The following is a 19,753-nucleotide window of genomic DNA, read 5'->3' on the forward strand; positions in this document are numbered from 1 at the left end:
TACAATATATTTTAACTAGGTTAGCTGATCTCTTGTTCTCTCCTGTAGCATTTATCAGCATGCCACATTTGTATTTTCTAAAGTATTTAGCTTGTTTGATTTGCTAGGGTGTCTATGTGTAGTAATCTGAAATGAATTTCAGCAACATTTGACCCTGACAGACTTTGACTCTAAAATAGATTGTCTGGAATTTTTTTTTTTTTTTTTTTTTTCTGTTACTTCTATAAGGCTTCATTTTAGTGACAACTAACCCTTCAGCATTATTGCTGAAAATGGCTGGCATGTTAGGTCTGTGAATGTGCAATATAAATGTGTTTCTGTAGTATCCTAGTGAATGGTGAATATCTATCCAGTTTTGGTTTACCAATTTATTGTTGTGCTGATAGATAGATAGATAGATAGATAGATAGATAACATTATTGATCCTAGTAGGAAAATTCAGGTGTTCTAGCTGTAATAATAGCAATGATGATGGTTAAAAATGTACAGGTGAGAATAAAGTAAGGCGAGTCAGTGTCAGATAGTGTCAGTTTGTAATTAACACATAGTCAAACAGTGACTTAAGTTAGTTGTGGTTGTGGAGTCTGTTAGCAGCGGGGATAAAGGTAGCTTTTAATTCTTCGTTGGATGTTGGCTTGAATGAATACATTAAATATATTAAACCCCGTCTATGTTTTGGCACAGTACATAGGAATATGAACACGAAAAAGTTGTTTTTTTCAGGCGAAGAGGAACGTCATTTGACGTGACCACGCCCCTATGAACATACGTCACATGTACGTGCTGATCAGGGCGTGTGGTGCAACTAGAGGACGATCAGCTACAGCGGCTCCAGTGTTACATTCAGTTCCCACATCCAGCTAGAAGTTTACAAGAAGAGGGAAGAAGATTTAATCCGCCGCTGTTGAGACGGTGTTTGTTCGACGATTTAGTAAATTATTAAATTATCAGCGATGAAGTTGCTGTGGGCTGTCAGTGCCCTTCTGTTGGGCTGTTGGCGAGCCAGTGCCTCCACAGGTAAGATTTTTTGTCAGCCATATTGGTCAAAGATGTAGACTTTGCCCTCACTGCGAACATTAACGCTGTTTATTTCGACTTTTGCGCTGTGTAACGTTGCAACGGTGACTTTTTCGATGTCGAATATCGTTGTTTCACACCCGCTGCTAATCCGACACTTTAAAATCTCCTACCGGGTGTTAAACAGTGAGGCTAGCTGTGTTAGGCGTTAATGCTAACGCTAATGACACATTATGCTAATTTGCGGTTGCAAAATCCCTTGGGCCTTTTCGTGACTGCGCTTTAACGTTGAGTGTGACCATACAAAGCCGTTTTGTGTTTTGGTAGTAACTTGCCAAATGTTAGTAGCTTAAATTTAACCAGAATAGACTTATTTTGGCTTGCTAGTCCTCGAACAGTTTCTAGTACTTGGCGCTAGTTGGTTGGCTAGCGTTAACTGCTAGTTGGTGTCCACCGTTGGTCTCTGATCAAACAAACCAGTAGGTCCAAACAACGTGATGAGTATTAGTGTTCACAGTGTGTTGAGCTCCCTGGCGTGTATTGTTGTAGTACGTTGTCAAATGACCTGCTCGTGTTACTACACCATTTGTCTCTTAGGGGGTTTTGTCGCTCTGGGTCGACAGTGACTGGCGTTACTCGACAAATAACTACATTTTGTTCATATGTAGCTCTCGCTTGGCAACAGGGTGTAATCAATTCTCTGTTGGCTGCGATAATGTGTCCAACATGGCAGTGACCGCTGTATCTCCCAATAACTGATAAAGAACATTTTGTGGTAGCAACTGAGAAGCCGCCAGGGCTTTGGTGGAGTAGTGTTGATATTTTGCTTATTTTACCAATGCAGGTTATTTCTTTATGTAGCCACCTGGCAGTTATTTTCTGTCTAATAATGTGGACCCAAATGTAAGTCTGAAAATATTTCACGTTATATAAAATTTACTTCTAGTTTTGATTCCATTGTCACTCTATATGATTTAAAAGACTTTTGTGTTCTTATGACATTAATCTATATGAGACATTTAACATGCAATTGTTAATTTCCTTCATTTACCTTTGAGTTTTAACACTGAGGGTTACTCTGTTTTATAGTGACTCATGAAAAAAATACACAGTAATTTTTCCCTTCAGTGTTTCATCACCCAAACCACTTAAGAGAAAGAGGCAAGTATGTGTGCTGACACTGACACTAGTCATATCATGCTTGGTCTCCAAAATCATAAGTAAAACAGCGTACATGTTTTTATTTGCATTTGGCGCAACAGCCAGGTTTTATGAATATTATGTGCATGATGATGTTAAACACATGCCACGAGTCCTGGTGCTGCTCGATCTTTCCTGCAGTAGATCATGAGTAAAATTAGATTTCCCTAGTGTTTCAGCTTCTCCTCAAGCTTAACAATGGCATTCAAAGTAGGTCGTGGAGCAGTCACCAGGTAGGTTAAGATACTTTGTGTGAAAATGAGCAGTTTAGACCCAGTAATTTGGTAAATGCTTGTAAAGACACACATTTTATTTACCCCCAGTTTGAGACTGCAGCTGTTTAACCTCCTCTCACTTAAATGATCTTACTACAATAAAGCCTGTAGTCAAAGCAGTAGTGCTGACAGTGATGTTTTTGTTTTTTGGGTGTGGGAGTTGACTTCCTTATAATAATAGGGACAAATTAGTGTTGGTACACAGCTCAGTGATTACATTGGATGATGTGGAGTACTTTGTCAAGGCGCATCCAAGATATTTACACTGACTAATAGTATATAACTCCTCACCTGAAGTTATTTCCAAACATTGACCTTGACCAAAAAATACAGGGCTGAAGTAAAGGCTCAAAATGGTGGACAGTGTGGCATTCCTTTTGTAATAGAATCATTGGCCTCCATCTTGTTTGACATGAAAAATTCAATATATTTAGTTGTGTGGGTGTTGAAAGTGGACTGAGGCTTATGTTTGTATGCCCTTTGTCTTTTCAAAAGGCTGAGTAAATTCCTACCTTACTTTTTAAAATAAAAAATACAAACATTACTTGAAGAAGATAAAGCATGTATTCACAGTCTAGGTTCATTTGCCTGGACTTTTATTTAAAAAAAAAAAAAAAAAAACTCATACTGTATCTGAACCACATGATATTTAAACTTTTCTTTTAATGGTAAACAATTGATTTCCAGGCCCGTAGGTGCAATGTACAGGCTGTTTAGCTTACTGTTTACCAAATGTGAATGTAGAATACTGACCTGTGACCTTTGTTATTTGAAAAGAATCAAAGCACGTAGAGTTTATTCTCAAGCCATAGATGGTAAATAACACTGTCAAGATTCATGTGGTTTACATCTCCTCACTGTAGGGACTGGGGTCTAGACTATATTTAATTTTGAACTTTCATGCAGTGTATGCTCTGAAGGTGACCTTTTGTTAATGGTGGGGAAGCCACTCCTCTTAAAGCTCCTAATGTTACTTGATATACGTCTGTTTTATTTTTTTGTTTTTCTTTGATATGTGCTGACAATTTTTTTAAATGTGTTTTGGAAATAATGGGAATGTAGAAGAAAAGTGTGCATAAATGAAGAATGTGAATTTATCTCAAGGGTGAATTTTTTTATTGTGCTGTTGTTCTTCTAATGGTGCTAGGTGCCCTGTGTCCTGCCAAGGTTTTGTTTTGTTTGTGTTGGTATGGAATGTCTCTGGCAGAGAAACTCTTGCTGTGTTTTGACCTGTAGTGTATTATTCTTTGCTAGACCCACCTAAGTGAAAAATCCTGTTCGTTGTGAAGTGACCAAACCCAGAGAACAGCAGTGATGGGAATACAAACCTCTAAAGAAAAATAATTGAAAAGTTATTGGTTTGTGGTCATCAAAGTGTAGGCAGAGACCTGTACACACTCAAGCAGGATTGGACAACCTAATCAAAATCAGCAGCACTTCAGAGAATCGTTTAATTAAAGAGTGTAAAAATATCTAACTTTTCTTTCATTAAAAAAAAAAAAATTGTTTCATACAGAGGATTTTATTGCATTTCAATCCGAATACATTGACCACTTATGCTGAGTATTTGCATTTTCTGCTCAGTGAAGACCATGTGACTTCCATATGTGCCTAGCCTCTGTGAATAATTGGCAGCATGTCCTGCAAAACACAGTCCACACTGTCTGCTGTTGGGTGACATTACTTTCAGCAGAAAAAAAAAATATTAGCCCAATCTAAATACTTCATTTGTTATTTTATTTCATGAAGTGTTTTTGTTCAACAGCATCTACCTTTCATGTTCTTTTACATTCATTTATTTTATTTTTTAAATTCCTTTAGGGATGACTAAATTAAGCTAATTCTTTTCTAATACTAGGAAATTCTAGCTGGGTTGAAAGCATTTACAAGAAACAAACATCCCTGCAAGGGCAGAGTATGAATGGGGTGGACATATTAGTAACTTCTGCACTAAACTAAGCATTCTAACATTCATCACGGCAGAATTTAATAGTGATGTTACAGTAAAACAGCTTTAGCTGGCTCCACTAATAAACTGTATACTGAATGTATGCCTTGATGCTGCACTGTACGATTGGCTTCGGTCATCTCTAATTGTCTTGTTGTATTTCTTATTTTCATCTTAATGTGTCTGTGTAATGCTCTGAACATTCTGCTAAGTAATTGAGTTGAAATTTTGCTCTGGCATTTTCCTTTTCTGTCTGCTTATTTGCCTGTTTTCATTTCATTTGTGTATTTAACTATTTTTCTTTCTCTTTCCTATTTTTTTTTCTTTCTTTCATCACTGCCTTTTACAACCAATCCATCAAATCATCTTGCTTGCTCTAAATCTATTACAATCAAATTTCTTTAAAAAAAAAAAAAAATGTCTCCGCTGGGCTCACTGTAAAATGGTGCTCAGCGGGTTTTATTAAGTCTCCCCTGTCTCATATGAAGCTACTCAATGACAGTGCAGAGCTACATTGCGAGGTTATAGGGAACCCTATCCCTGAGGTGCAGTGGTGGTTTGTAGAGAATGAAGAGCCCAACGAGACCTTCACCCAGCTCTTTGACGGGGCACGGGATGACCGTGTGCAAATAAATGCCACATATATAACACATGCTACTAGCACCATTCACCTCACTAGCCTCACCCTCGAGGACTCAGGCACATATGAGTGCCGTGCTTCCAACAACCCTGACCGCAATGAACTGAAGAAGACGCCAAAAATCAAGTGGATCCGCTCGCAGGCAAACATTATTGTAATTGAAAGTGAGTGGTAGAGGAAGTATGAGGAGACACTGGTCAAAGTAGATTGGCTGTTCTCTTCTCATTAGTGAAGGCTTGGAAATTCAGCTGCTGTTACTTTTGACTCCCATGCTTCCTGGTCCAGTACTCTGTCCATCCCGCTTCACCCAGTATACACTGTCCCTCTCTTCTCCAAGGTTAATCTGTAGTAGAATCTTGTCATAAAATGTGGCTGGGACCCTCCCCAATCCTGTATTACCTTACACTGAATATATCTTAAATCTGATGCCTTTTTTTCCTTGTTCCAGTCCCTAGGTACCATTATTCTAGGTTTCTTTGCATATAATACTGGTCATAAGGTTGGAAATTTGCAAATGGCTCCTACAGGAAAATAATTAACTTAACATTTAATTTTTAAAAGGAAAAAAAAAGGGGTGTCAGATTGCTTCTTTGTAGATACTTATTTTTCTAGCACTCTCCTTGATTAATACTAACATTGGCTATGCCCCTTTTTTATGCTTCTAGACCATTGCTGTGATTTAGCATAGCAAACTGTAGGTACAGAAGATGGCAACTAATTAAGACAGACTCAGCCATGGGGCATCTTTCTGCCTTGTGGTCCAGTATTATTTTTGCTGTTTTTAAAGAATTGGTCAGTGTCTACAACTACCTGAAGCAAAAATCAAAGACTTCATTATTTCATTTTATCACGATTGGCTGTGAAACTGAATTATTTTTCATTCCTCCTCTTGTTGCTTCTTCTGCATATTTTTATTAAAAGCTCCTTTTCCCATGACCTTTTGTAGAGCACTGCATGTATTAGCTTTCCAGTACAAATCCTATATTTCCCTGTTTTGCAATAGGTGGGACAGAGCTCCTTCCTTTGGGGAGCTCTTGCCACCTTTCTTAGAAAGTTCTGTGCATTTTTACTGAACTTGTATATGTCTCACTGTTGTTTAATTTTTGAGAACGAATTTGTTTTCCTCCTCGAACTTGGCAAGTAGAAGGAATGTGCAATTAAACATTCAACACTCAACAGTTGATTTAACTGGGGAAAAAAAAATCCTTGTATCCCAAACTATTCTTACACCTTGGTGCCACAAAAAAGACCTTTGAAGAGGCATGAAAGAGCGATTTCATAATTGACCTTTCCAAATTGCCTACTTTTTGTTCCTTGGTATATGAACATAGGGCATAGGTGTCCTGTATATGATAATCCTATAGTACATCATGATCAAGGACAACTGTTGAGTGTCATGATATGAAACATGACAGTGGTACATATGAACCATTCATGTCTAAGCCTGTCAAAATGTACTTAAGCAGACATTTTACATTTTTTAAAATGGTCATTGAGACTCCTTCCTTCTCTGCTTTATCTTAAGCCCCAGACATCATTACCAATCCTGCCGAGGTTAGTAACCAGACCTCGGCTGTGCTCAGCTGCAACTTGACCGACCCCAGCCTTCCCATCAAGGGTTCCCATTGGACCTTCAATGGCAAAATCCTCGAAAATTCCAAGTCTTCTGTAGCCAGCCCAAACACCGTCCTCCAGTAAGTAGCAGAACCCTTTGAAGTGTGCCTGCCATATGGGCAGATTTGACATGGTTCAGTGTAAGCGCTTGTCCTCTAATGGCAATATAAATGTCATTTTTCCTGATTGCTGGTAAAGCAGAGACCCCCCCCCCCTTCTTTATTTACTCTATTACATGATATCTTTTTTGAGCCTGATGTCTGCCTTACAGTTTTCCTTTTGCTTATCTTTCATCTCCCCCCCTCTCATTTTCCTAGCTGCTTCCATTAGCAGCAGAGCTAGGGAAACCTTTCAGGCATTCACTGCTCTTGATTAGCAGGGAGATGGACCGTGCAGGCGTGTCTTGGCAGCATAGATAAGCGCTGCTAACGATGTGCTCACTTGCCCTGACCTTAATTCCCCATTAGTTAGAGCAGGCAGAAATATGTGGGACATAGGCACCAAACAAAAGTTGGATTGTGATTACTGGGAAAATTTGAAATATTTGTTGCATGGACAAGCAGCTTTATTTTTACTCTAAGCTCTTGAGCATAAACAAGCTTCTGTTGTGCATTTTCTACTTAGCTAAGTGGAAAACTAATCACTGTCATTAAGGTGATTTCAGCAGAATTGGAGACGAGTCAGTACCTGCATTCTAATTATTAATGAGTGTTGTGTTTGCTTTCAACTTTTTTTTTTTTTTTTTTTTTTTTGTGTGTGTAGTTTGGACAAGATCACCTACAGCTCTGGTGGAAAGTATGAATGTGTCTTTCACACTGATCCAGAGGTGAAAAAGACAATTGAAGTCAAAAGTAAGTAGGATGAATATTGCAGCTCTCATGAATTTAATTCAAATCCGGTCACATTTTAATTCCAATACGTGTTTCTCGTCGTCCTCAAGCACCCCCCCATGTTGGGGCCTACAAGCATTCTGAACATGGCAATGAGAATGACAAAGCTGTGATGACCTGTGTGGGCCATGGTTATCCGCTGCCCACTGACTGGACATGGGCCAAAGAGGAAGATGGCATCCCAAAAGTATGTCTCACTTATGCTTGAAATTGTCATCATCCTGAAATGTATAATGTTGTCTAAGCCAGAAAACCTGAACCTAAACATTTCGATCTTCGTTAACATTATAGGGGTTCAGCAGTTGCAAGTGATATTTCTAGTACTCCAATTGTAAAAATACTTACTGTATTTTTGTGTCATTCTTTTAACATGACCTTCAGCCTATCATCAATGGCACTGGTGATAAATTTGAGATCAAGAGCACCCCTAACAAGACCATTCTGACCATTATTGACCTGAGCATCCAGGATGACATTGGAGATTACATCTGCGCTGGAACCAGTGAACTTGGCACCAGCATCGACAAGATCCACCTGCGTGTCCGCAGTCGTTTGGCTGCTCTCTGGCCCTTCCTTGGCATTGTGGCTGAGGTCATCATCCTGGTGACCATCATCTTCATCTATGAGAAGAGGAGAAAGCCCGATGAGGTCAATGACGGTACGTATGATAAACTGCCTACACGGTTATATTTTGCATCAACATTTTGGCCATGTTGAGACCAACATCAGCATTGCGTGGTTAAAGCTGCCTTCTCATTCATTTCAGTGCGACCACCACATTGGCACAGTGAGGAAGTCAGAGTGTTGAGTTTAAACAAAAAGGGCACCTGGTTACTCACAAATAAGTTGAGCATCATAGAGCAGGATGGTGCATTTGCCATTCACACACAAGCAAAATCTTTATTTATTTATTTTATTTACTATACTTTGCAACTTCATTGTCCTGTGGCTGTTATTTCTTGGGAACAGCACAACAGAAGTTGAAGTGAAGACCGCTAGAGCTGGGTGATAGAATGTCATCAACAATTACTCCAAAACCAAATTACTACACTAGGATGACTTTGATAAATATAACCGCTCTGCATTTGGGTCAACACTCATCTGCAAGATCACGTTATTCGGGAGTCCATAGCCAGACAAAGCTGTGAGATATGATCAAAAATATATATTTTTTTCATATAGATCGATATGTTATATACATGTAAGGCCATTAACAAAGATGAATTAATTCAGTACTACTGAATGTACTGTTTACCAGGAAAGGTGGAAAAGCGGCTTAGAGATGACGTTTGAATGACTTAGAGCTGCAACAAGCCGTGTGATTATGTAGGATTAAATCCTGAACTGAAAATACCATGTGAAGTTTAAATTAAAAAATACCCTGCAGAGTGTATCGTAAACAATCACGTTTACAGAGACTGTTCCTCACCCTGACACGATCGGTGTAACCTTGTAGTCTACTACAAGCAGCATCTACAGTGATACTGTGTGGTGTGTGTATTACATTAAACAATAAGAACAAAATACTGTGATATACTATTGACTTTCTTCCAATCCAGATGAACAATCTTATTGTATAGTGAAATGCAGCTCATTCTTTCACTGTTAAGTTGTGTTGAAGCTTCTTAATGATACTATAGCGACATACCACGCTAATGCTGTGTTTTGTCTTTTTTTAATTTTTATTAATATCACTTCTGGTGCTGTGATTTGGTCTGAACGGCCACTCAGAGCTTAAAACCTTGTCAGCAATTGTTGTTGAACTTTAGAAATTATTAATTGCACAGTGGCTGTGAAAGTACAGAAAGTAAACACATAAATTATTTGGGTAGGTATGACACTCAAATGTTTGTGGGCAAGCCTTGTTCACTGATGTGAAGGGTGGCTGAAAGAATATAAAGAAGCCTTATTTAAGTCATTCAAATGCAACTAGTGTGACACTAATTAAAGTTGTAGACCTACTTTATTGAACCATGAGATCAGAAGATCAGCTGCCCTCCAGTAATATTTGCAAAGCACTGCTTTTTCTTTTGAGATATATTGGAATGTAGTTGCATGCAGTATGAACCATTATTGTCTTTGGTTTTGTCATAATTTACATTTAAAAAAAAAAAAAAAACAGGAATTAGCTTTCATCTTTGTGTAAACAATCAGTGATAGAAACTATTTTTGTTATTTACATTTTTACTTCTCTGTTCGCTGCTGATTTTGCATTTTGGTAAGTGAACTGCATGTTCGACTGAAGTGGTTGGGCTGAGATTACTTGGTGGGGGAAAAAAAGCTATGGGAGCTTGAATGAACTTTCATAGTCACCACTTCTGAAAGGAATGTGCTCGAAAATTTGGCCACTCTTTCACTGGCCCTGCAATCTGCAAACGGTGCAAGCTTCAAATATTTTTCCTTTTCATTTCTTGCTCTTTTTTTTCCCCTTTTGAAATCACACATTTGAGCCAATGAAAGAGTCAAACACTCAAACTGGTGTAATGGTTTGACATGTAAATGAATAGGTTGAAATGAGAGGTTTCAGCATTCTGTCTGCATGCCTTCTGCATTGTGTACTTTATGCATGATAAATAAAAGGCTACCCCCTTCTCAGTATCAGTACACCATTTACCATTTGTCTCATTCACCGTTTGACCACGGAGATGGGCCGGTCTTTGCCTTACCTTGATAATACATACTGTTGCTCTGGTGTTAATACTGCCACTGTACATGCGGGATGTGTGATAGCGCTGCCAATTTAAAGGTGTTTACTATTTTTATCATTATACGGTCAATGCAGTTTTCTTTGCTGTCTTTTGCTTATATTGCATGAGCCTCTGTGATGCTAAGGGGTGGCTCTGGACAATGTACAAATGAATGGCAATTTCCTATTTTATTACATATTTACTACAGCTACATAGTCTAAGTGATATTTTGTAATATCTTTTATAGACAACCTTGGTTGTGTGTGGATGTTTCCTTCATAAAAAATCTTCCAGGGATTTTCTGGTATCATTCATTGTCAGAAATAAGAATAGGAAATGGGTGGGCATGCTTCGGCTCGTGTTGATTTGATCATAACCTCATTGGAATCATGCAGACGATGTTACATTTGCTACCATCATTTGTGGGGAGTGGGCATGTATTACTCACACCAGTCACACACCTGTGACATGCTGTCAGCTGACTCTTGTTTTTGTTTCCCTTTTGTTTGCTGATCATTTTACTGCTGTCCAGATGATGACTCAGGATCTGCTCCTCTGTAAGTACTGTCCTCAAATTGGTACTTCGATTGTCACTTTGGGTTTTGTCTTTCGTTATAAAACTCGTGTTTGTTCTGTTTTTTTTTCCTCTCTCCAGGAAGAGCAATTCTAATGCAAACCACAAAGACAAGAATGTGAGACAAAGGAATTCTAATTAGAAGATGGAAGAGGTGTGTATATAAGAGGAAAGAATTTTCCTGGGAAAGCTCAAAATGTCAAAACAATTAGACTAGATTCTGTATCTGAAAATTATACCATAACTTCTGTCAAGTCAGAAATATTGTACTTCACTCATGCTCCTTTTTTCCTTAGATGGACATGCTGTCTGATTCAGCTGTTGTGTGGGATATTATACTGTGCAACCTGCAATTTTAAGTACCTTTTCGTGCTTGGGAGTTCATGTTTTAAGAAATTGACTGGTTTCTTCTTCTGTATCCTTCTCCACATTGTGCACCCAGAGAACACAGTGAGAAACAATTTCTGCTTAAGACTGTGGGGCAACTATTGCATGAGTTTAAATGCTGTTCTAGCAAAGAGTGTGTTGTAAGATCATTAGAATGTCCACATGAAGAATACTTAGTTTCTATTTTCTGTTCATGCTGATGCTTACTACACTGAACTCACTGTTGTGAGTTTTTGCTTTTTATATTCTCCAATCCTAAGTTGTTAGTGTGTACAGGTCCACAAGAGGACCTGTAACATTTCTGATCCTGATAACGTCACTGCCATTCTTCCAGCAATGGTTGGAGTGTGTTTGAATTCCTATTCGGTCTGCCCTACACCACCACAAACATCCCTGAGCAGAGTTTTAGACTTTGCCTTAACAAGTGTTTCTTTAGTCTTTGGTTCATTTTAGTTACCTGTTGCAAGACACAAATGAATCCAGAAATGATTAATGGTAAAGCTAGGATTTTGTTACTGTAAGAAACCAGTTTTCAGTAGGAACACTTGGATCCTTTAAATTGTGGTTTTATTTTACTTTTAATATTCACGTAGTTTAAGCTGAAGTTTTAGCTATCAATGTTTTTGTTTCCAATGTCACATTGGCAACAAAAATTTGAGGACCAAGTGCAAGACATGTCACATCTGTTTTGTTTCTGTTGAATGCAATTTTTAATATGACGCACTGATGTCTAAAACTGCAATTATGTTTTTCTTTTTTTTCCAATTAATCTGGTAAGAGTTAAAAGGTATGTAACTGTTGGACCGTTGTCTCTGTTCCCTCACTGTGTAGATGATTGAGAAGCCATATGTTCCATTTAACATGAGTAGTGTTGTGATTGGATGTTACCATTTTAGAAGTACACAAATAGACCTAGCCAGAACTGTGTAAAATGTTGTACCTTCCAAATACATTGAATACCATTTGTTGTACAATTTGCAAAAATGGAATAAAGGTATTTGATTTTATGTTTCTGTTACTCAAATAAAAGTCTGACTTAAAAGATGAAGTTGCGTGTGGTGAGGCCCAAATGGCTGTGCAGTAAATTGTTGAATGTAAAATTTGAGTTTGCCTTTACAAAAGTACATAGTGGCTGACAGGAAAGGTTCTGCAGTTAAAGGAGTTGCTCAGTGTTTCTCAACCCATACCTTATTGAAATATTTACCATTGTTATTCAGTTTTTGAAGTCTTAAAACAAGGTGCCTATATGAAGAATTAGTCCTTTTGTCTGTGCAGAAATGCATTTCAATCTGTAGCTAACATGCATATGACGTTTCAGTAATCTGAGTTAGAAATATCAAATGTGTATCTCCCATAGGTAGTCTGTTTAGTACAAAATAACGTTTTTCAGGCTGTGTTGTGATGAGATGGTTACGCAAATGGAAAGCTGGAAGTGGACTGTAAGATAATCGTTTCATTGCTAACTGCTGGAGGCTCAGATAAACTTAAGTGTTTCCTAACACAGAACAGCTGTAGACTGTCCCCATCACTTCCAGTGGAAGAGTTTTAGGAATTGAGCTCTTGATAACTATGAACAGCCAGCAAAAATCTGGCTTGGGCATTTTTCAAGTATTCAAAAATATGACATGTATTCTTGAAACATGCAGAACCACTGGTGAGTGATCAAATCACTTGAGCTCTTCTGCAGATACTTGGATTTAAACTGTCTAATGGGACAACTGTAGCCCACTGTATAATTAAAAACGTACAGTTCACATTTAATTAAAACGCAACATGAAGCATTTATCCAAATTTGCCAGGTTTGTGTATGTGGTTAGGTTTTAATGAATGTGTCTTGCTGATATTTATCCTGTTTCAGGCTAAAGCAGATATTCAACAAAACCAAACAGAAGGCATGCTTTGTGACTATGGATATCTCTGTCTAGTGTGCTTGCTCAGTTTGCAAAGGAGATTTATCTTGGTTTGTAAAAGCTGAAATGGTTGCCCCACTCGAGTGTGGTGAAGTCAAACCTGGAGCTGCTGCAGAACATTGGGTTTCTTACAAAAATCTCAGTAGATAATAAACTGGTAAACAATAATCAATACTGCACCTGAAGGCAGTGAAGTGCCTTTTGAGTAGCTGATATGTAACCAGAGCCCAGTAAGCTACTGGTGATGCCACAAAAGCAGCAGTCTATGTAAACTGTACATTCGTTACCCTGTGCTCCGTGTCCTACTAGAACAGCAGGAAGCTCGAGTGTGCAGGTTGTAGAGTTGTTTTTCCACAAGGTGGAGCCTTTCGACCAGGAGCCAGCATCACTGTGGCAGAGTACAAACACCCTGCAACAGGCAGGCGCGGGAAGTAGCCTCTGGGTTTAGTTTTAAAAAAGCCTAAACATGGCAGTGTTACACTTTTTATTGTTCACCTGACCATGGCAGCATTTCACCTACCACTGGCTGATGATGTGTAGTTACATGGATTCACTAGTAGATGCCAAACGTCATGACTTTTATTTGTTAGGTTTGTGTTGTTCGTATCAGATGAGTTTGTGTAACAAAGGTAAACTGCTTTCAGGTTTTCTTCAGTGTTATTGAGCTACCTGTAGGTGGTTGCAGCTCTTACGCTCGCATTTACGCACAGGCACACACACAGCAACAGCAGCCAGGTTGCAGCCATAGCAACGCCACCGCTATGCTGTTGTCCTAAGGCGGTGTGAATGGAAAGCAGAAGGCTGCTGCTGCTTTGAACTCTACACTCCTTCCTCCGTACTCCGCCCAGTCTCGCAGGTCCAAGGTACGGGAGTGGCCGTGCGTTTTTGTCCGCCTGCCTGTGATGGACGAGGCGGAGGACGGCGAGGAGGAGCCCAAATTCCAGAAGCCTCTACTACCCCAAGTATCCTGCCTGTCCGGATGCGAGGATCATGGGAGCGGTGGAGGAACCAAGATGAAGAAATTTACGCCAGGAGGCGGAGCCGCGTCCATTGCGCGCAAAAACTCCAACAACAACGAGCTCTGGCTCTTGCAAGACGAAGACGCCGCACCTTTCAGTGAGAGTTGCAGCGCAGCCTCTGCTCTGGTACGCCACAGGGATGCTCTTGGAAGTCGAGGCGGCTCAGAGTCGGACCACAGAAGCGGAGGGGACACGGTCTCAGAGGGAGGCGTGATAGCAGACGAAGCCAGCGGTATGATATGCAACAAAAACGGAGATTGTAGAAGGGACCCGACCAGTTCAGGGAGCCTCTCCTCTCTCATCTCAAGGCAGGAGAAGCAGGCAGATGTAGCAACAGCAGCATCAGCAGACGGCAAGGGACAGGCTGCAGGCATGGACGGCTCTGTCACTTCAGCGGGGTCCCTGACACAGGGGCCGGGGGCCGAGGTCAAGACAGCGGCAGCGATGGAGAAGAAGGACTCCAGAGTTTCTTTCTCCAATGCTCCAACCAGTAAAGGGGGACAGACTCCGAGTCAGCAGTCGAGAAATTCTGTCACATTCAGCAAAGCTGAGGACGGCTCTCAGATAGTGCCGGATGATGGAGAGTCCAGGGGGAATCAGACATACATGCAGCGGCAGTTTAGTTCAATGCTTCAGCCTGGAGTTAACAAATTCTCCCTGCGCATGTTTGGAAGCCAGAAGGCGGTGGAGAAAGAGCAAGAGCGCGTAAAGTCAGCGGGTAATTGGATCATCCACCCATACAGCGACTTCAGGTATGAGTCAAATTAAGTTCTAGGTTCATAAAAAAAGTGTTTGTCTGCACCAACGATAAAAAGCACATGGCCTCTGTTTGGTTCTCTGACGCACCGCTTCCATATCAAACAACTTTATAAGGGAAAATACTAAAATATAATGGATGAACAATTTCCAAAAAAAAAAAAAAAACATTATGCAGCCTAAACTAAAATGAGTTTAGTATAAGTTCAAAGTGTAAGCACATATATCTTTTTTATATAAATTTTTTAAATGCGCATAAAATGTCAGCGGGAAAATGACTTCACGGGGAAACGTGATTCTTCATGAAGACTGAGAGATGATGCCAAATAGGTTAAACCTCCAACGACCAAATGAGCAAATACTCCCAACAGCGCCTGGAAAGGACAGAGCTGCGTTCAGGAAGATTTTATTTAGGGACTAATTTTTTTCCTACAAAATAATAATAATAATGACAATGAAACGCCTTCTGGCTAAACTAGTGCATTTGAGAAATTTTCCTGAATTTTCTTGCATACATTGGCAAAAATTGCGGGAACGGCAATATGCCATGTGTCAGTAACAAGCAGGTGTCGTCAGAAAGGCTTCATTCAGAGTAATGACTTTCATTTTTCACAACTTAAAGTTTAACTTAAAGTTTAATTTTTTAAAAAAGTGCGTCGAACCGAAATGCGCTGGATGAAGAGTTTCAGCACCACGGACAGCGCCTCTAATTAAACGCACTGGAGATAAACCCAATGACTGCCCAGGATGCAGCTCGCACTGGGAGTATTAGGACATTAGGACGTTCATGACTCAGCAGTCAGTTCCTCCCTCTCTCACTTACATTCAGCTGCTCAGACAGTGTAACTTAACAACAGTAAACAAAGCATATATGCCTATTATCAATTATTCTACCATTTATTTTCTCAGAAAGTTGTTTGGGCTATAAAATGTCAAATATATTATTTGATCTGAGCTAAGATTTAAAATCTATTATAATTTATTATCTCATTACTCTTAAGGTAAAGGGGAGCAGAATATTTTTTCTTTGTCTGGAAAATTTGCTTAACAATTGTTTACATATCAAAATAGTTGCATATTAAATTTCTGCCAATCAGCTCACCGTTTTAGTTACAAAATATGTGGTGTCACTTTTTTATTCAGTGCTTAAAGTACTACAGGTCCATTTTGTGGTGTAACTGTTATGCAAGTAGTGATCTGGCCAAGTAAACGTCACCACTAACTGTAGCTGTCTGCTACAGTTAGTGGTGAAGTGGCTGTAGTGCTTTGGGTGCCTCTGTCTTTGTCCCTAATTCAGAATGTATTCAGCAATTTCGCCCTTGGTGTGACCCCATCCTAAGTCAGATGATATGGTTTATCTCACCAGCAGCAGATACAGTATACTCAGTGAAATGAATGACGCTGTCTGTACAATTTGTTCTTGTTTGTGAGACTCTGACTGGGCATCCACTCCGTCTCTGACCATCTTCTCCACACTGCTCCACCCTGTCAGGTTCTACTGGGACTTCACCATGCTGATGTTCATGGTGGGCAACCTGATCATCATTCCTGTGGGCATCACCTTCTTTAAGGATGAGACCACCACCCCCTGGATCATCTTCAATGTGGTGTCTGACACCTTCTTCCTTATTGACCTGGTGCTCAACTTCAGGACAGGAATCGTGTTTGAGGACAACACCGAGATCATCCTCGACCCTAAGAAGATTAAGAAGAAGTACCTGAGGAGCTGGTTTGTCGTGGACTTTGTCTCTTCCATACCTGTGGATTATATCTTCCTCATCGTGGAAAAGGGGATCGACTCAGAGGTGTACAAGACGGCCCGGGCACTCCGCATTGTCCGCTTCACTAAGATCCTCAGTCTGCTGCGCCTGCTCAGGCTGTCCAGACTCATCCGTTACATTCATCAGTGGGAGGAGGTGGGTTAAGTTCCAGCATTTGTGATCTGATTCCATGGAAAGAGAGAGAGTTTGAGAGTTGCTTTCACTACCAAAGGAATGAGTTAGCAGTGAATAAATCTCTATGATTACATCTACATTTGGTTTTAAAAAGAAACATATGAGCTTGAAAGACAAAAACAGTTCAGTGCAGTTTTAGTTGTCACAGAAATTTCTGTACAGCTGTTGATATTTGTAACATGAAACATGTCTCCAATTACATATTTCTCCTTTTTATTAGTTAAGGTCCATTTAGACAGGTCTATTTAGTCTAACAATAACCTAAATAATAATTAGAATTAATAATATTGAATCAGAAGCCAAACTTTTTGTATCTTACTTTTCTTTATTGGTTATACGATACTAGAAGAAGACAGACAAAATGGGCAGGCCGATAAATTGGCGATATTAGCTAACTGCAGAATATTGGAGCATAGTACATGTTGGCCAGTAACTAACAAGAAATTGCAGTACAAAAAAGCCAGAGTGGATATGAGGTAATTTAGAAACATAGTTACCGTTATCCACTGGAAGACACTGAAAAGTAGTTTTTTGTTGTTTACGTTTAAAAATACGCTCACTCCAATATATCGTTATCACTGAACTCTGCTCTGTACTGACAGTATTCCTGTCATTTCTTCAACATTTATTTTTGCACCGTGAGATGTCCTAAGCTACCTTGCAGACAGACAGCATGTGGTGATGCAAGATCACCATTACGTTTAAAGGAATGTGGAGACCCTTTACGGAAATGTGTGTTTATTATGAATTCTATTGATGATTTTTAGGCTCTAAGAAAAGGGCTCATCAGTATCACTTCTGATTACAGATTAAAGCAGTCAGAGCAGCATTGATTGTCACTGATGTTGTAGACTGGAAGGAAGCTCCAGTTTGGATATTATGCCAGTGCTATGATTAATAATACAATATTTCTCTGAGCACAGTGGTTTATGTCAGTATACAAGTCATTTGGTTATTTCTGTGATTCTGTCAAAACCATCCTCCTCTGTACAATTACCTTCTGACACACAAAAATTGGTTTTACTGTGTAGTATAATCACAAGCCTGATAGCTCATCACAAGCCAGCGTACTGATGCTCTTAAGAATTCATGAAAAATTAATTAGTGCTGATCAGTGGGAAAAAGAAAAGGGGTTTTCCAAGGAGTGAACACAACCTCCGGGGCTGCTAATTGTCTGTAGTGTCTCTCTTTATCAGGACTACCTTTCCACATCTCTCTGTTTGTTTTATTGTGTCTTTTCCAGGCATCAAACAGTTGTAAATGAATTCTAACAGAGTGGCTAATGCAAGGACACACAGTCACTACACATCCAGAAATAATGTCTGTCTATATATAGATGATTTACCATCTGTCATATGCTGCTATATAAACACAGATAACCCTGCTCCATTATGTTTCTGTGCTTCTTTGTCCTATTCAACCAAGCAGTGATAACTCAAATGTGTGTTCCCTCACTGTGAAAATAACTACTGCCCTTCTTGGTAGTTTGAACTAGATGAGAACTCTAATTACTGACTTAAATGCACACAACCAAATGCTGTTTTGCTTTGACTGAGCCCTGCCCCTATCCGCTTAGTACAGCTGAGCTCTGCTCAACTCAGCTCATTCCAAATGTGGCCGGCTGTGTTTCCCCTCTGCCCAGCTCAGCTCGTCTCAGCTTAGCTCAGCTCGCTGCAGCAGGGTTTCCTAAAAGATCAGCTTAGTGTTGTGGTGATGTTACAGTTTAGCTGAGTAGAAATGAGTGGACAAGAACCTGGTTCAAAAATTAAAATGTGTTATCAATGTGCATTTTTGACTTGATTTTAAAATAGATTGGTGTGTGTGTGTGTGTGTTGTGCAGAGGCAGAGATAAACATTACTGGGATTAACCAGGGGAATTTTCTATGACAGGAAGCTTGTTTCAAGGCTCTTCAGTTTCTGGCATGCACAGACGATACTTTTTTTTTATAAGGTAGACAATAATGATGAATGGGTAGATGTGTACACATGACGATGGGGACAGGTGGAGGTAAAATTCACTAAGTTTCTCTAAATGTTGTCAATTGAAACATCTGGATGAAACATTTCTGTGTATTTGATCATGTGCAGCAGAGAGGAGCAGAATGTGGTTTATCTGCGTTTTTCAGGCTGCGTGTTGTGGTCACAGTAACATGCCTTGACCCAGATTGCGGATGTGACAGTGACACATGGCCAGGTGTCACAAGGAACATTAGTCCTGGAGCATCATTAATCATGATGGGAGTGTATCCTAATGACAGGGCAGGGCCTCACAATGTGTTTCCCTTTCTCATTCTTCAAATTAGCTGCGGCCATTAACCATTGAAGATATAGATAATGAATGTAGCATCATCAAATTATTATTTTTTTTTTACCAAAATGTGCAGAAGAGTTGAGACTAAAGATAAAACTAAAAGTACATTTAACAAATGTTCATACATTTTGCCATATAGAAGCAACATATAGATACTAAATATAGAATGCAGACAGAGTATGCTCGCTACAGATGCTGAAGTGGACCAGGCAGAATTGTTCCATTAATAAAAAATAAGAGTGATGAAGTCGTTTTCTTAAAGAAATTCATGGGAATTGGCAAATATATATCAGTGTTCAGCTTAACACAGACCAGGAGAAGATGCACAGAGCTATTTAGGCAGGAACCACCATGCCCGGTGTGCTTTAGGTGGAGGAAGATGTTACACTGTTTGATCTTCTTGTGTTAGCAATGTAACAAGAGACATTTACACCCTGGGGTTTAGTCGAGGGGTGGGTCTTGTTATTCAAGTGAGCTGTGAGTTGAGGGCAGGATGAGTCAGAGCACATCCTAACATGGCTATTCCCAAACTGTAAATTCACAACAGAGACGGTTCTTTCACGTCCCCAG

At 39.6% G+C, this 19,753-nt stretch overlaps 2 protein-coding genes across 3 annotated transcripts in view; both read left to right on the forward strand.

The window, feature by feature from the left end:
- The first annotated feature begins 777 nt into the window (after positions 1-777).
- bsg (basigin) lies at positions 778-12,280 on the forward strand. 2 transcript variants are annotated; one of them, XM_026304937.2, is made up of 9 exons: positions 778-1,017; positions 4,894-5,244; positions 6,606-6,774; positions 7,457-7,545; positions 7,635-7,771; positions 7,966-8,242; positions 10,804-10,828; positions 10,927-10,999; positions 11,142-12,280. In XM_026304937.2, exons 1-8 carry the CDS (start codon positions 954-956, stop codon positions 10,985-10,987), a joined length of 1,173 nt encoding a protein of 390 aa, XP_026160722.1. In that variant the 5' UTR covers positions 778-953; the 3' UTR covers positions 10,988-10,999; positions 11,142-12,280. The 2 variants fall into 2 exon arrangements, with proteins under 2 accessions (XP_026160722.1, XP_026160721.1); XM_026304936.2 differs by lacking the exon at positions 4,894-5,244 and having other exon boundaries at positions 785-1,017; positions 11,142-12,243.
- A 1,764-nt stretch (positions 12,281-14,044) lies between these two features.
- Positions 14,045-19,753, forward strand: part of hcn2b (hyperpolarization activated cyclic nucleotide-gated potassium channel 2b) — a 35,959-nt gene continuing 30,250 nt past the window's right edge. The window contains exons 1-2 of the mRNA XM_026305094.1: positions 14,045-14,913; positions 16,410-16,833. Coding sequence (XP_026160879.1) covers positions 14,045-14,913; positions 16,410-16,833 — 1,293 coding nt within the window. The remainder of the gene's footprint in view (positions 14,914-16,409; positions 16,834-19,753) is intronic.

This window comes from Mastacembelus armatus, chromosome 4 (genome assembly GCF_900324485.2).
Source record: "Mastacembelus armatus chromosome 4, fMasArm1.2, whole genome shotgun sequence".
Lineage (NCBI taxonomy): Eukaryota > Metazoa > Chordata > Actinopteri > Synbranchiformes > Mastacembelidae > Mastacembelus > Mastacembelus armatus.

Coding starts and splice junctions, on each gene's coding strand:
- bsg (XM_026304937.2), top strand. CDS start 954: ATGAAGTTGCTGTGGGCTGTCAGTGCCCTTCTGTTGGGCTGTTGGCGA. Junction 6,775..7,456: donor AGCCCAAACACCGTCCTCCA/GTAAGTAGCAGA, acceptor TTGTGTGTGTAG/TTTGGACAAGATCACCTACA. Junction 10,829..10,926: donor GACTCAGGATCTGCTCCTCT/GTAAGTACTGTC, acceptor TCCTCTCTCCAG/GAAGAGCAATTCTAATGCAA.